The 16,003-nt window shown below is 48.7% G+C and overlaps 1 protein-coding gene and 1 long non-coding RNA gene across 6 annotated transcripts in view; one reads left to right on the forward strand and one right to left on the reverse strand.

The window, feature by feature from the left end:
* Nucleotides 1-10,214, forward strand: part of Cndp2 (carnosine dipeptidase 2) — an 18,046-nt gene extending 7,832 nt beyond the window's left edge. For both annotated transcript variants that reach the window (XM_052155605.1, XM_052155606.1), the window contains exons 5-12: nucleotides 481-569; nucleotides 2,724-2,924; nucleotides 5,489-5,573; nucleotides 6,479-6,639; nucleotides 7,470-7,634; nucleotides 8,369-8,510; nucleotides 8,704-8,851; nucleotides 9,593-10,214. In XM_052155605.1, the coding sequence (XP_052011565.1) occupies nucleotides 481-569; nucleotides 2,724-2,924; nucleotides 5,489-5,573; nucleotides 6,479-6,639; nucleotides 7,470-7,634; nucleotides 8,369-8,510; nucleotides 8,704-8,851; nucleotides 9,593-9,662 (1,061 nt within the window). In that variant the 3' untranslated portion in view covers nucleotides 9,663-10,214. The remainder of the gene's footprint in view (nucleotides 1-480; nucleotides 570-2,723; nucleotides 2,925-5,488; nucleotides 5,574-6,478; nucleotides 6,640-7,469; nucleotides 7,635-8,368; nucleotides 8,511-8,703; nucleotides 8,852-9,592) is intronic.
* LOC127663845 (uncharacterized) lies at nucleotides 4,825-5,516 on the reverse strand. Of its 4 annotated transcripts, none has more exons than XR_007973039.1 (3): nucleotides 5,248-5,516; nucleotides 5,008-5,151; nucleotides 4,825-4,959 (listed from the first exon to the last, which is right to left on the reverse strand). It is a non-coding gene; the product is annotated as an uncharacterized LOC127663845 (long non-coding RNA). The 4 variants fall into 4 exon arrangements; XR_007973037.1 differs by having other exon boundaries at nucleotides 5,224-5,516; XR_007973040.1 differs by having other exon boundaries at nucleotides 5,008-5,127; nucleotides 5,200-5,516.
* Nucleotides 10,215-16,003: the final 5,789 nt, after the last annotated feature.

Raw genomic sequence — 16,003 nt, forward strand, 5'->3', positions numbered from 1 at the left:
GGGATGGGAGTACAGTTTGCGGTGCTTCTGTAGAGATGGCCTGTGCTTTCACATGCTTGCCCATAGCTGGGGAGGGAATGCAGGTCTTAAAGGTATAGCTACCTATAGGGGCTATCCTGTGAAATATACTTCCTGTAGGGGCTAGCCTGTGAAATGCACTTCCTGTAGGGGGCTATCCTGTGAAATGCACTTCCTGAAATTGCATGGTGAATCTCAGCCCTGATTCTCTGTGAATCCTGGTCCTAGACATTGCTACGAAGGGGAAAGATAACAGGAGGGACCCACATGATTGCCTTTTGATTTCAAGAAATTCTCTATGAATTTTGGCATGGGGTTGGATGGAGATTCGGGCTGTTAAAGTTAAAGCTCTGTTGCTCTGGACAGCTGTGTGTGGCTGTGCCTAGGCTTTATCAAATGACCACTTGCAAAAAGGACTTTTGATTTGTTGTCTCTAACGGAATGTGCTGATTGCTATTCTAGGCAAGTTGTATGGGAGAGGCTCCACGGACGATAAGGGCCCGGTGGCCGGGTGGATGAACGCCCTGGAAGCTTATCAGAAGACTGGCCAGGTACAGCCCCATATCAGAATCTGCCCGCCCTTCAGGTCTTGTGAATAGGAGTATAAAGATCACCAGAGGGCAGAAAGCAAGCCCCCACCTCAGCCAGCGCAGGGGACGAAGATCGAAGATTACAGCTCTAGAAATCATTAAACAGTTGTCTTACAGATGCGCAAAGGTCAAGCTGTCACATTGACACCCAGCAGGACCCTTGCCCACACTTAGCATGTGGTCTTGGTTTTTCTCCTTTCCTTTTGTGCTGAGGTCAAACCCAGATCCTCATGCATGCTGGGAAACTGCTCCACCATTGAGCTGTATCTCTATCCCCAAATGTGAATTTATTTTATTTTAGATATTTTAGGGGCTTTTGTGGTTTATTTTATTTTGTTGGGTTTATTATTATTATTAATTACTTGTTGGCTGGTTCATTTTGAGATAGTGTCTCACTCTGTGTCCCTGGCTGGTCTGTAAATCACAGAGATCCACCTGCCTCTGTTTCCCCAGTGCTGAGATTATAGGTGTGTACCACCACACCCAACTCCCAAAAGTGAAGCTTAGGTGTGTTTGTTTGTTTGACACACTCCTGTTTTATAATGCAGGCTGACTTTGAACTCTTGACAATCTTCCTGCTCTACCTTCAAGTGCTAGGATTACATGCCTGTACTTCCAACCCTGACTAACAGGGATTTTCAACCTTTGACTGTATCGATGAGTATGGTCCCTTGACAGGAAGTTGCAAACTTTGTGATATTAGGGAAATTCTTTTCCCTATGTAGTTTATATTCTCCTAAAAAAAAATAAATATTGGATTATTTTGAGTTTCTTTCCTCAAAGTTTAAAAGTGGTAAAATATAGAATATCGGCGGAAAGAGGCATTTCTGGAAGCCTAGTCCTCAAATTCCCCCTAGTACCGCTCCCTACCTAGGTTTTTTTTTTTTTTTTTTTTTATCTTCAACCTGATTGCAATCACGCTGTCTGGGCAGTTTTTGCAGATGGATTTTGTTTCACAGCATGATAAAATAAGAATAATTATTTTTGTCAAAGTCTAGGTCATTAGATCTGGAATGGGACTTAGGCTTTCTCTGTTTGGGAGACTGTTTGCATGGGAGAGAACAGATTTTTTAAAAACAAACAAACAAATAAAAACAAAAAACACTTGGCCTGTCTGACAGCTGGCTTTAGAGCTGGGCACAGAAACCAGGCGGCCTCACCGACTGCAGGGCTTCCCACAGTGTCGGGAGGCCACGGACGGACGGTCGGAAGGAGCACGGGGCAGAGCCCTGAGCAGTTTGGTTTGTAGTTGCTCTGTTTATGGGGCTTCCAGGGAAATTGTCACTTGGGACAGAAGAGATCAGAAGATGCGAGTTCAGGGAACATTGCCCTCAGCAGCTGTGAGCTGGGCCCTGCTGGGCATGGGATGTTTGGAGCCGGTGGATCTGTCCTGTGTGGCCGCTCACGGGTGGCCTGCTCGCATCCAGCCCCTGTCCCTTCTGTGGGGAGGCTACCTGCTTCATCCCAAGGAGCTAGACGAACTATTGGAACACTTCCCCGAGAACTCGACCCTGATTCCAGCACTGTGATGCGATTCCCTTCAGGCACCTTAGGACAGCTTGGCTTCTGTGAGCAGAGGGGTGCTATCAGTGTGGGAGGCCTTCCTAGTGCAGGAAAGGTCTCAGCCTTAGCAGCAGTGAGGTCTCAATGACTATTCAGGAAAAAAATTCTCTCCTTAACATTTTTCCCTGTGTGTGTGATATTTTTTCGTGTGTGTGTGTGTGTGTGTGTGTGTGTGTGTTTGCAAGTGTTCCGTGTGCACACATGCATTTGCACAGGGGTGTGTATGCACGTGGAAGTCTGAGGTTGAGTTACAGACAGCTGTGAGCAGCCCTGTCAGTACAGGGAGTGGAACTCTGCTCCTCTGGGAGAGAGATCCGTGCTCTCCAGTCTAAGATTCACTGCCCTTTTCCTGTCTAATGGCTTCCCCTACACTCATTGGCTCGCTCTGCAAGTGACTTGCCTAGGCATGGCGTAGGGCTTTTCTTTCTGACCCTGGACTCCCAGGGGCCAGTGGGAGAAGATCTCATATTTGAAACTAAATTTCCAAACAGTCTGCTATGTGTCACTTCTGTAAGAAAAGGAAACCGACTGTCTCCGCTTGCCCTGTCACAGGAGATCCCTGTCAACCTGCGCTTCTGCCTGGAAGGCATGGAGGAATCCGGCTCTGAAGGCCTGGATGAGCTCATTTTTGCCCAGAAAGACAAGTTCTTCAAAGATGTGGACTATGTGTGCATTTCGGACAATTACTGGTTGGGGAAGAATAAGCCGTGCATCACGTACGGCCTCAGAGGCATCTGTTACTTCTTCATCGAGGTATGTATGACCTGAGTCCCACAAACTTCTTGTCCTTCTAACCCTAAGCTTCATTGTTCTTCCATACCCTGACCCGGGCAAATACCAAGAAGCTAATCATGCATGAAGGAGGAGCCGGAGCCCGGGGCACTACCTGTGCTCCATAATCCATCCTAATACCCCAGGCCTGGACTGCTGAGATCTGAAGTCAAATCTCATGGCAGTTTTTAAATTAAGACAGTATTATCTTAATAATATTAATATTGTATCAGAGCAGTTAAGATGACAGTGAATGCTAGCATTTCTGAGATGGTCAAATAAGCCTTAACAACCTTCCTGTAAAAGTTAGAAATGTCCACACGTCAGCCGGTAAGACTTAATCCCGTTGCTGAGTTAGTTGTCTCGAGAGAATGGAGACCCTCGACCAGATGAGTGAGGTGGATCTGCCCCCTGCTATTGGAGATCTTCTCCCACTGGGATGATGGGCGGGTCCTGCCAGACGTCTTCATCACCTGATAGAGCGGAGCTGTGCCAGTGCTGTACTGACTGAGGAGCATGGCATTCCCGTTACAGATGCTGGTCCAAGCGGCACACACTGGCTACGTGTCTTGCCTGGTTTTAAGACTAGTCAGTTCTCAAATGGATCTGGGCCAGATCCTTGGGTTGATGGTGTCACACTCCAGGCTTGGTGCTGTCGTCTGAGTAAGCTTGTGCAGGGTCTGAAGGGTGTGAAGGGACAGGTGATGGGGTCAGCCCCGGCCACTGAGAGGGCGGCCTGAGAGGGGTGAGTCAGGTGAGCCGGTCAGGGAATCTTGCAGCTCTGACTGACTAGCAATCAGGTTACCTCTTTATTTATACCGGTTTCACACAACAAAGGTGGACTAATGATTATCCAAGAAGTACAGTTTACAGCATTTTGTACCTGCAAATATATTTGATTTTTCATGTCCAGGGTTACAAGTTCAGTCACGATTAGAAAGTACAAACAGAGCAGATTTTATTTTTATTATTAGCCCTCCTAATTCAAAGAATCCGAAGAATGTCTCTGTCAAAGCAAACACATTATTCTGTGACAGCTGCTTTCGTAGTTTTAAAGCACTCCAGACAAACAATATATCTGAACCGGTCTTTTTATGAATAGCAAATATTCACACCTAGCTCCTTTTACTTGTATTCTTTTATCATGTATGCTATAAAGTAGGAAAAGGTTCCTTTAGTCAATCTGTCTTATGTACTGAGTCCTACACTTATAGGACCCTGTATGTACCCTGTATGACCCTGTCTTTAAACTACATTTTCAGAGAGCTCCAGCATATTATAAAAAGAAGCCTTAATCTTTTACTAATTCTCCTGTAGTAAGTTTGTCAGTTATCTCTGTTTACCCTGCTCCAGTTATACTGTTTGCCTAGGGACAGATACCCCAAGAAGATTCCTGGAGTCCTGGTCTCATTTAGAAATTCCTGATCTTTATCTCTGTGGTATAAGGAGATTTCCAAGTGTGGCAAGATAAAGTTATCTCCCTAAAAGCTGCATGGGGAGTAAGCTTAGGGCTTTCCTAAAAAGACTCAGATCACAATGCAGGAAGGCTCCAAGAATGCAACACACAGAGACCAAAACCTAAAAGTGAGGGGCAGGATGACAGAGATAAAAGTGAGGGGCAGGGTGACAGAGATCGTAGCCTTCAGCTCAGCTTCACGGGAACTGTGTCAGACAGCTGTGCTGGATTTGTGACTTTTACCATTTCCAATGGATATGGCTATGCCAGGCAGGATTCTGCCCCTTTTCAGTGTTAGAGAGACTGTTCTGCACCATACTTCTGGGGCCAGCATCCCCTGTACACCTGCAGCCAGCCTTCCCTGTGCACCTGCAGCCAGTATCCCCTGTACACCTGCAGCCAGCCTTCCCTGTGCACCTGCAGCCAGCCTTCCCTGTGTACCTGCAGCCAGCCTTCCCTGTGCACCTGCAGCCAGCCTTCCCTGTGCACCTGCAGCCAGCCTTCCCTGTGTACCTGCAGCCAGCCTTCCCTGTGCACCTGCAGCCAGCCTTCCCTGTGCACCTGCAGCCAGCCTTCTCTGTGCACCTGCAACCAGTATCCCCTGTGCACCTGCAGCCAGTATCCCCTGTGCACCTGCAGCCAGCCTTCCCTGTGCACCTGCAGCCAGCCTTCCCTGTGTACCTGCAGCCAGCCTTCCCTGTGCACCTGCAGCCAGCATCCCCTGTGCACCTGCAGCCAGCCTTCCCTGTGCACCTGCAGCCAGCCTTCTCTGTACACCTGCAGCCAGTATCCCCTGTGCACCTGCAGCCAGCATCCCCTATGCACCTGCAGCCAGCCTTCTCTGTGCACCTGCAGCCAGCCTTCCCTGTGCACCTGCAGCCAGCATCCTTGTGCACATGTGGTCTGCACCTCAGAAATCTCTGGTGTCTGAATCTTCTAATTGGAAAGTGTCCTGCTTAGCTGCTTAAGGGAGCAGATTTCGACTGGAGACCTATCAGTCTTACAGGTGTCCTTTATTCAGTGCAATGTCATATAATTAAAATAAGCTCTCACTAAGCCATCAAGTAAAGTGACCTTTGTTTCTGCCCAGGTGGAATGCAGTGACAAAGACCTCCATTCTGGGGTATACGGTGGCTCAGTGCACGAGGCCATGACGGATCTCATTTCACTGATGGGTGAGCTTAGGGTTGGCGCTCTTTGGGTCAGCATTTTGTCACTTAGGGAAGTGGGCAGGGAACTTTTTCTAAACTGTCTGTGCACGTGCCTAGTGTGAACCAGCATCCCTCAGGGGCCTGCTCAGCCGCCTTTCTAGTTAACGCCCTTCCTCCAAGTGTTGCTTTATTTAAAGGGACCCATGTTTCATTTCTGTCTCTGCCCACTTCCTGTCCCTCCTGCGTCTATCCCATCCCTCATTACCATGTATAGACCTGTTCTCTCTCCTGTATCCAGTGTGATAGCCCTGGGTCCTGCTCAGCCTGTCCCTTAAGACCCCTGCACACTTTCTTTTTATCTGGACATGGTATCTTACATCTCTCAGAGGACATCTCCTTTGATCTGTTTCAACGGGCCATAACTGGTCAGCCCCTGGAGAGTAAGAGGCTCAGCTTCCTTCCTGCGTCCTTCTAGCATAAAGCTGAGGGGAGCTCTGGCCTCCACATGGTTTGTGACTTCCTTTCTCTCACCCTCCTCCCGGGCTCCCACAGGTGAAGTGACCTGGCATCTGTAGTCAAAGACTCTGTCCCACTCATAGGTTCCCTGTCAGCTTTAGTGAACCTTGTTTCTTATGCAATGTGCACCATAAAGAAATGCTGTCTAGTGTGGGTTTTCAGGTGCACACCTTGGCATACGGCAGGGAGCTAACTCCACCTGCCCCTCAGTCTCTCTGAAAATGAGTGATTAGTGGTCCTGCTCACCTCCTTGGGGCTACTAAACTGACGGACTAGCGTCAGGGACTCAGGTGCCCCTGGTCTCCTGCTGTTCACATGGCCAGGGTATGTGATGTGGTGTCTGAGTTCCTAGAGTCAGGACAACTCAGAACACCGCCCCAGCCAACCGTTCCGCCCCCTGCCACTTCCCTCAGGCTGTCTGATAGACAAGAAGGGGAAAATCCTCATCCCTGGCATCAACGACGCGGTGGCGCCTGTGACGGATGAGGAGCATGAGCTCTATGACCACATTGACTTCGATATGGAAGAGTTCGCCAAGGACGTGGGGGCCGAGACCCTTCTCCACAGCTGCAAGGTGCCACTTGCCCTGCCCCATACCCCGTGGAGGCCACCGGGGCTCAGGTGACAGGCAGCGTCTGAAAGACATCCAGGGTCAGAGGTTCATCCTAGGGAGCCTTCACTCAAGAGAGATTGGAAGCAGGGTGTGGTCAAGTTGCCAGAGTTCAGTTTTTTGGTGTCAGGGGAAATGAGCTGAGGGAGCAGCCCCTCAGTCCCTCCCCTCCCACCACACGTGGTATTTGCTTTGTTTAGGTTTACAGACCAGGCGTCCTCACCAGGCCCAGAGATTAAGCCAAGTACAGAGGCAGAAGCTATTTGTCATTACTTAACTATTAGGAGAAAAACTTCATCTTGGTTTATTTCCAGCCTCAGGAGGGTGGATGTCAGTTCATCACCTCTGTGTAGCCAACATTAACAGAGTCCTGCACCAGCCTCTTGTAGGCTCCAGAGACAAGGCTTGAGAGGAGCAGGCCAGGCTGGGCTCCTGAGTTCCTCAACTTTCTCAGAGTCAAAGGAATAAATAACAATAAACAGTTGCTCCATTGGCTTGGCAAGGGCTGAAGGGGAGAAGTCAGGCCTGCTCAGAGTCCTGTGAGAGTTGCTGCTTAGTGTGACAAGTGCGAACAGAGGAGAGACGCCTTAACCTGTTGGGGACTGGAGCCTTACAGCATGCCGTCTGTCCCCGCAACCCCAGCACTCACCATCACCTGTTAAGGCTGCACAGCCCTCTGGAGCATGTGACAGTAGTCCCAGGGCACTGGGTGGGCTCTGACCAGCCCACTGGGCGGGGCCCCGTGTCCTCTCGCGTCCTGTGTAGACATCCCTCTCCCGGGCTGTCTTCCGCAGAAAGACATCCTGATGCACAGATGGCGGTACCCGTCCCTCTCCCTCCACGGAATCGAAGGGGCCTTCTCCGGTTCAGGGGCCAAGACTGTGATCCCCAGGAAAGTGGTCGGCAAATTCTCCATCAGGCTTGTGCCAGACATGATACCGGAAGTCGTTAGCGAGCAAGTACGTGGGCTTACAGGGCATGAGTGGGGTACACGTGGGCTGTGGGGTACACGTGGCACTGAGCTCTGTGTGATGTTCTTAAACAGTAAGAACAGTCACCTGGGTGGAGCCTCCTCCCGAGCCTTTCCCTCAGCATTCGCTGTAATAAGCAGTAGAGCAGCTTGTCAGAGACAGACCATATGAGCACGCGTTGTACCTCAGACTACCAAAACATGACCTGACCTCACCCCAAAGACATAAAGCAAATACTCATGTGTGGCCACATGTCAGCTGAAAATCCTAGCCAGTGCCTCAGAGGCTTCTGGGAAGAGTACCCTGATGCCTCTTCTCCAGAGGAGAGTGTCTTTTATCTCGAGGGTGTCCATGTTCAGGCTGGGTCTTCACTCCTCAGTTAACTTACCTAGAAGTCAGGCATCCAGATGTATATTTCCTAGGTGATCCCTATACCTAGTCAGCTTGCCGGGGAGAATTCACCATCCTAAGTGTCTACATAGGGTAATACATGTATTTTAGGGTACGAATGTCCTGTCTGTTGAATAAGTCAGGTCAGACAGCATGGTTTTCACTAATTGTCATAATCTGGTATGCCTGTGCCAAGGGTGTCTAGACTCTTAGATGCTGTGTAGGCTCATAGTGCCCAACTCACCGTCAGCCTCTAGACACCCTGTAGACTCCTTCCATTAGGTCAAATGCCAGATCTGAACCACCACTTGTCTCTTCTGCTTACGGTTTAGGTTTCAAGCTACTTGTCAAAAAAGTTTGCAGAACTGCAGAGCCCCAACAAGTTCAAGGTGTACATGGGCCACGGTGGGAAGCCCTGGGTGTCTGACTTCAACCATCCTCATTACCAGGCGGGAAGGAGAGCCCTGAAGACAGGTTGGCTACCCTTTGGAGATGGGAGTGTCTGAGGACTCTGTTGTAGCATGCTGTGCATGTGATGCTGTCTGCGGGGCTGAAGTGTGGGGTGAAATCAGGGCCTGGTTCCGTAAGAGTGTCTGGACTAAGTGTTGCTAAGAGGTGGCTCTCTGGTATCCAGGGCCCAAAACTCACCATTTCTCTGTCTCTCCAGTGTTTGGTGTTGAGCCTGACTTGACCAGGGAAGGTGGCAGTATTCCTGTGACCTTGACCTTTCAGGAGGCCACAGGCAAAAATGTCATGCTGTTGCCGGTGGGGTCAGCAGATGATGGTGCCCACTCACAGAATGAAAAGCTCAACAGGTGAGCCGGGTCCCGAGGTGGGGTTGCATCCCCAGCACGCGGTGGGTCTGGGACCACTTCTCTTCCGTCCCATGAGGGTTTGTAGTAAGAACTGATGAGAGGCAGGCATGAGGCCTTGGTAGTCGCAGTTTGGAAATGGGGTTCATCTAATATTCTTTCTTCACCACATTCTTCCTGTAGCACCCACAAAAGCCTAGCACTTCTCTTTGAAACCTTACACTGTCGTCACTAGCTGCTCAAGCCTTCTTTGCCTATGACAGGCAGATACTCTGGGGTTCCTCTAGCCTGCAGGGTGGAGAGAGCCTCTGATGTACTGTGTGGCAGAACCCCGGCAAGCAGGCTGCAGGCAGTGCAGGAAGATACAGCTCTGTAGCTGCAGAGGAAAACAGGAAGAAGAGGCCCAGTATGAGGAGCCACAGAGACCTGGTTACCGGGCCCTGGGTCAAAAGCTAAGCTTCAGAGATAATGGCCGTCTGCTCCCAGGGTGCTCGGAGAGAGCAGGGCCTGCACTGGGTATTGTAGTGAGGGGTGGGGAGAGGAGGTGTCACACTGAGCCTCAACTTGAGGCCCACCAGGCTGAATTATAAAACCAGGCCAGGCTGCAATCTGGAACAGGGGTGCTCCCTAGAAAGAAATCAGGAGGACGGAGTACCACCCACCGGGATGCTGACCAGCCAGCAGGGGAGAGCTGGGCTGGTGTTTACTTGTTTGTTTGCTAGTTTTCTTGCTTCTCTCTGTCAGGCTCAACTACATAGAAGGAACCAAGATGCTGGCTGCATATCTGTATGAGGTGTCTCAACTGAAGAACTGAGGAGTCTCATTTTCCTCGGAGTACTGTTCCCGCCAAGAAACAATCTGCCCTCCCCCCCCCCCCTCTTCCGGCTTTCTTGGGAAAGTGGAAGCTTCTTTTCTATCTCTTTCTCAGGTCACAGGCAAACAGGCAAGAATGGACACATTGCCTCCAGCTGTCAACTGTGTCAGGCAGTTGGAGGTGTTCAGTCCTGAGACTTATTGGGGACAACTGACTAGCCATGACTTGGGGTGGGAGGGTGTCTCAGATGTGGTCAGTGTGACTTCACCTCCAGGAAGTAGCCAGAGTCCCAAAGCTCCAAGTCTGGGAGGTACTGCCCATCATGGACTCAGGGAATATTCAGGAAAGAAATGAGAGCATCCAGTAGCTCCTTGTGCCGTGACAGCACCATGGTGACCCGTCACTGTGCTCTGTATCCCATCTTAAGACCCTAGCTGGCCATCACTGGTGTCCCCTTCTGTTGCTTTCCCCTAGAATTTGTCCCAACAGTCCCCATGGAAGCACCAGTTCAGTTGTAGCTACTATTAATAAACATGACAGTGAGCCTCTGGAGGAACTGCCACAGTCTGGCTTTCTTGGGGAGTACAGACGCTGTTGTTCATTGGTGTGTGACTTGCTGTGTGGAACACGCACATATATGCGTATTGGATAGTGTCTGGTTACCTGTCACCTTATATTAAAAGGTGATGGCCAGAACTCATAACACAAGACTTATACCCACCTTCTGTCTCCACATTAAATTCTTAAAGTAGCAGCCCTGGGATTTAGGCAGCAAAGATGGGCTTGGAGCATCTTGTGGTAAAGGATAATGGCAGAGATGTAGAAGCCAGCCTGAGAGCACACAGCCCAAGGAGTGGCCAGAAGGGAATATTATGACAGTAGAGGATCAGGAAGCTGGGGCAGAAAAAGTGCCGTGAGGTCAATGCCAGCCTGGAGTCTAATGTGAAACCCTGTCTGAAAATGGTGAACAAAATCACTTCTGAGTTACACCTGCAGAAGAAATAACTGTAAGACCCACAAAAACTGAGGGTGCCCCAGCACCCCACACCCCGGAAAGCGACACCCAAATCACTCTCGAGAAATGGTCTCGATGCAATAGCATGAGGATTTCTTTATTCCAGAATTCTGGGTTTCACAGCCATACACCACACAGGGGTAGAGGACTGAGGACCACGTGCGGAATTGCAACACCTTTTATAAGCTTACAACAAAGCCCTCGAATTACAAACCAATCATTTCTTAGCATGGAGAGCCGAGAAATGCGAGCCAATTGATTTGTACCGCTCCATAGTTTTTAGGCCAATCAGTTTAAATTATCGGAGCCTGTGCTCCGTGGACCAATTAGTTTCCTATAATGTCTACAGCTGTGTGAACTCCTGGATAGGGGTAATGGTGTAAGTTTACAGAAGCAAGATAAGCTTAGCCCATTTCCAGTTACCTTATGGGGCCAGGATCACCTATTCAAAGCCTTTCTGCTAGGTCTAAACAAAGGGCGGGCTCTGGAATGTGACTTTTTACCTAGTTTCTAACAAAGCGAGATAGCATTTTAAACTCCTGATTTCTTGGGGTCATTAGAGTTAGGCTGTATTATTTTCTATCCTTTCATAACCATCTCCCATCTCTACTGATTCAGACAAGAGACTGAGTGCTGAGCAGGGCGAGGGTTCTTATGGGGAATTCCCATTCAGTAGTACGGAGGTAAATCAGGGGAGCCCCACTGTACGACCTCAGTTGCTGCAGATGAGGTCGCTGAACTTCGTACCGAACGCTTAAACTTGAGATATCTGAAAGCATCTCCCTGGGTTCCTTCATTCCCAGAGGAAAATCTGACTTTACAGTGAAGCTGCAACTGATACCTGGACCAGTGAGCATCCTGCACTTGGCCGTCAGCATCCCGTATCCTGAAAGTGTTTCCCTGAGGAGAGTGTGTCAGCTTCAAGGATTTAGGCTCAGTGACCCAATATCAGACATTCTGAAACTACTGAATCAGAATTAAATTTGGAGCCCCTCACACCCTACAGTCTACGATCTATCACCTTACGCGCCCTGTTACTCAAACATTGAACGGATCCCTCAGGACCCGTGCAGCTGAACTCTTGTGTCTAGTGAGGACTTAAAAGCTTTATTCAGCAGTAGTGAACTGGCCAGCATTCAGCAACAATGTTTCCTGGGGAAACTGTGCTGTGGGCGCAAACAGTCCACCCTTACGAATATTTACAGCTGGTGTACATTGTTTCCTCACAGCAGGAAGATGGCACAGCCACCTGTTTAGAAAAGGAGACAATTGTATCTACCACACTGCTGACCTGATGGATTATGGAGGCTCTTCCTGACCTAGTGAAAGTCAGGTTGTTTGTGTCCTTGTCACTTTCTGGAATCTGGGTCAAAACAAGGGATGTTTGATGCTCTGTTTCTGGGGACTAGGATCCTTTTGCTGTGTAGCACTTCTGTCAGGTTCATCTCCTGGACCTCTGCACCACCTGCTGGAGCAGCGCTAAAACAGGGAGGGAGGGCAGGAAGGAACCTTCCCTTGGGCACAAGTCGGGACTAGTTTGCATTTAGTTCTCCAGAGAGTAGTCACTTGGCAAGCCCTTAGTGCATGAGAGGCAGAAGACGGGTCTCTGAGTATGGGGCGGGAGAAATGGGTCTGCAGTTAAGAGCACTTGCTGCTCATGCAGAGGACCAGAGTTCGATTCCTAGCACCCACATCCCAGCTCACAATTGCCTATGACCCAGCTCCAGCAGATCCTACGCCCTCTTCTGGTCTCTGCAGCCACCCACTCACAAATGTGTGCATGGACGTGCACACACACCTTCTCACACACACTTAGATAATAAAGTAGCTGAATATTGTGGCACACCTTTAATCTCCTCAGTCAGGAGGCAGAGATACGTAGAACTTTGTGAGTTTGAAACCACTCAGGTTGCATGGTGAGAGCCTGTCTAATGAGAAATAAAGTGTCCTATTTAGTTTTCATCAACTTGAGGTAAGCTAGAATCATGTGGGAAGAGGGAACCTCAGTTGAGAAAACGCCCCCACCACATTGGCCTGAGGGCAAGCCTGTGGGGCATTTTCTTTCTTCTTTTTTTCTTTTTGGTTTTTTTTGAGACAGGATTTCTCTGTATAGCCCTGGCTGTCCTGGAATTCACTCTGTAGACCAGGCTGGCCTCAAACTCAGAAATCCGCCTCATTCTGTCTCCCAGAGTGCTGGGATTACAGACGTGCGTCACCACCGCCCATCTGTGGGGCATTTTCTTAATGATATGAAAGTGCCTAGCCCATTGTGGGAGGTGCCACCCCCCAGATAAGTGATTGTGGATGATATAAGAAAGCAGGCTTCTGGAGTTTGGGGATTTACTCAGTGGTAGAGCTCTAGACTAGCAAGTGCAAGGCCCTGGGTTTGGTAATCAGCTGGGGGGGGGGGGGGTGAGTGACAAAAAGACAAAATAACAAAAAGAAAGGCTGATCAAACCAGGAAGCAACACTCCTCCTTGACCTTTGCCCAATTCCTGCCCTGACTTCCCTCAGCAACAAAGTTACTAAGAAGTATAAGATAAAACAACTTTCCTCCCCCTGTAGCCTTGGCAGTGTGTTTTATCAGCAATAGAAACCCTGACTAAGACAGTAATATGGTAATCTTTCTGGAATAAGTGTTCTGGCTCCCTCAAGACTGGAAGAGAGGAGATGTCACAGGTGGACTGTGATGTTTACTTCCTTGTTATCAACTTGACTATATCTGGACTGAACTACAATCCAGAAAAGGAAGGCATACCTGTAATCCAGATCTTGAGGCTAGAAGACCCAGACTTTTGATCCAGATCTTGAGATGAGATGACACACACACTTAATCTTGAGGCATAGTGGCTATGCAAAGCTTAGACCCAGGCAAGATGGTGCCTGCCTTTAATCCCAGGACACAGAGGCTTGCAGATTGCTGACTTCACGACCAGCCCGGGACAGAGGAAGTCTCAAGTTAAGAATGGCTTAGGTCTAGGTGTGGCAGCCACACCTTTAATGTGGACTAGACCTTCTGCTGGAGGTCTCCGTGGGACACTGGAAGAAGGAAGGCTTCTTCACCTGCTTGCACTTACTTGCCAGTGCATCTATGGGAGCTTACTTCTTCAGGATTCCAGCTCCTGGGAGTGAGTGACTCCTAGATTCTTCAACTTCCCTTTTATAGCTGCTCATTGTTGGGTTAGTTGGACTGCAGACTGTAAATCGTTCCAATAAATTCCCTTAGTATATAGAGATATTCATTCCTCGAGTTCTGTGACTCTAGAGAACCCTGACTAATACATGGACCAAAGCCAGGGCAGCTCCTGAAAGGGTTCAAACCAGGGTCCAGTTTACATTCTCGTTTTATATTCCAAAACTATAAGGTCATGCATATACACACATACCTTGGTGGGTGGAGAGAATACAGTTCCAACAAGCAGGCTCCAAACATTCTAGAAATGCATGGATACACACACACACACACACACACACACACACACACACACACACACACGGTGGATGGAATAAACTCCAACACACCCACACAAGCTCTACAATTTATACACACATACAGATTTGATGGATGGAACAAAGTTCCAATATACTCCCACACAAATTTTACACATATACAAACATACAGATTTGAGGTGTTGGGGTCCAGGAATCACCTCACAAACCACACAAACACCAATCTCAGACAGGGATAGTTTATTGAGCATATGCACCAGGACTGATCTACCAGGGCCACTGTCCAGATTCAGGAGCTGAACTGTGATCCTGAGTTAAAGTCCTAGAGGGCTTTTAAAGCCTGAAATCTACAAACATCTGTGCCAAGTTATTCCACCAATCAGGATTAGGGATAGGAATTTCCTTAGGAACATGTCTTTTTTATACACTTATCCTGCTCCCATTTAACTGTAACAAGGGACACCTTGCCTAATATTCATGTCTTAACTTGTCTACCAGAATGGGACTTGTCTAACTTTCATGTTTTAATTTTCCAAGCAGGGTATTGAGAAGTAATGGCAGTGGCTCCTTAGACCTCTCCTCTTCTTTGTTCCAAGAATTATCTGGCCAACAGCAGAAGGAATTCAGAGTCTTTGTCATTGCCTTAGTTAAAGATGCTCTAAGGGCCTTTTTAGTCCCACGCCCTCTTTAAAGCTTCCTGCTCCTGCCTGGAGTCAAGGATAGGCCAAATTCCATTCTCCACCCACAGGACATTCTTGAGTAAGACATGACCTCCAGAAAATTCCAGGCAGATCTAAAGATATCAATCTAAAGATATCAATAGAGAGCTGGAGAGAAGGCTCAGCGGTTAAGAGCACTGACTGCTCTTCCAAAGGTCCTGAGTTCAAGTCCCAAAAACTGAAAGGATAAGAAATATAGCCTAACTCTCAAATGACCCCAAGAAGTCAGAAGTCTAGAAATGCTATCTCACTCCAAAGGAGTCCTAACTCCAGCCTCCTAAGAAGTCCTAAATACCTCAAATTCCAGACCTTGCTCTCTGCCAGTAAATAGGTAAAAGGTCACATTTCTTGTTGTTCCAGAGCCTGCTCTCTGTATGGAACTAGGTGAAAGGGCTTAAGACAGGCCCTTGAGTACTTGATCCTGGCCTAGTAAAATAACAGGAAATAAGCTGACTAACCGCTTATCTGGCTTCTGTAAACTGCTTGCGCCATAAAAGGAAAGCCCTTGTGACCTAAGAAACTACAATCTGTCACCCCCCACCCAGGAGCCTGTGCAAATGCGGACCTCCGAGACTATAGGAAACTGATTGGTCCACTGAGCATGGGCTTAGATGATTTTAAATGATTGGCCTAGAAACTATGGAGTGGTACAAATCGATTGGCCCGCACTGCATGGGCTTTCAATTTTAAGGAATGATTGGTTTGCAATGTGTGGGCTTTGTTGTATACCCTATAAAAGCTGTGGGAAGCCATCCTGAGCTATTCGGACTTACGCTTGCCTACTCGTGGCCCTAAGGTGGTGGCTGCTAAAATATGAGAACAATTAACTAGAGCCTTCCCCAGGAGCTATCGGTGCGAGAAGATTCCCGAGAATACCACAAGATGTTCCTGCCCTAACCACGGAATGTACCTGCCGGCGTTAACTCTGGGTGTCCTCTCCAGATGACCAGATGACCTCCTCGCTTGCTTCCTGCTTCAACCCCTAGGGGTGTCTCTGCCCTTCCCTCCTTTGTCTGGTGTGAAGGTTATTTCCTTCTCTGTAAGCCTTAAAACCCACTTACCTCCCCAACATTAAACGAAGCCATGACACAACCCAGACTGACTCTGACTTTGTTAGCGTGCTTGGCTTCCTTTCTCTCTTCCCCCCATTTTTGACC

The sequence above is a fragment of the Apodemus sylvaticus genome, chromosome 13 (genome assembly GCF_947179515.1).
Source record: "Apodemus sylvaticus chromosome 13, mApoSyl1.1, whole genome shotgun sequence".
NCBI classification, from domain to species: domain Eukaryota; kingdom Metazoa; phylum Chordata; class Mammalia; order Rodentia; family Muridae; genus Apodemus; species Apodemus sylvaticus.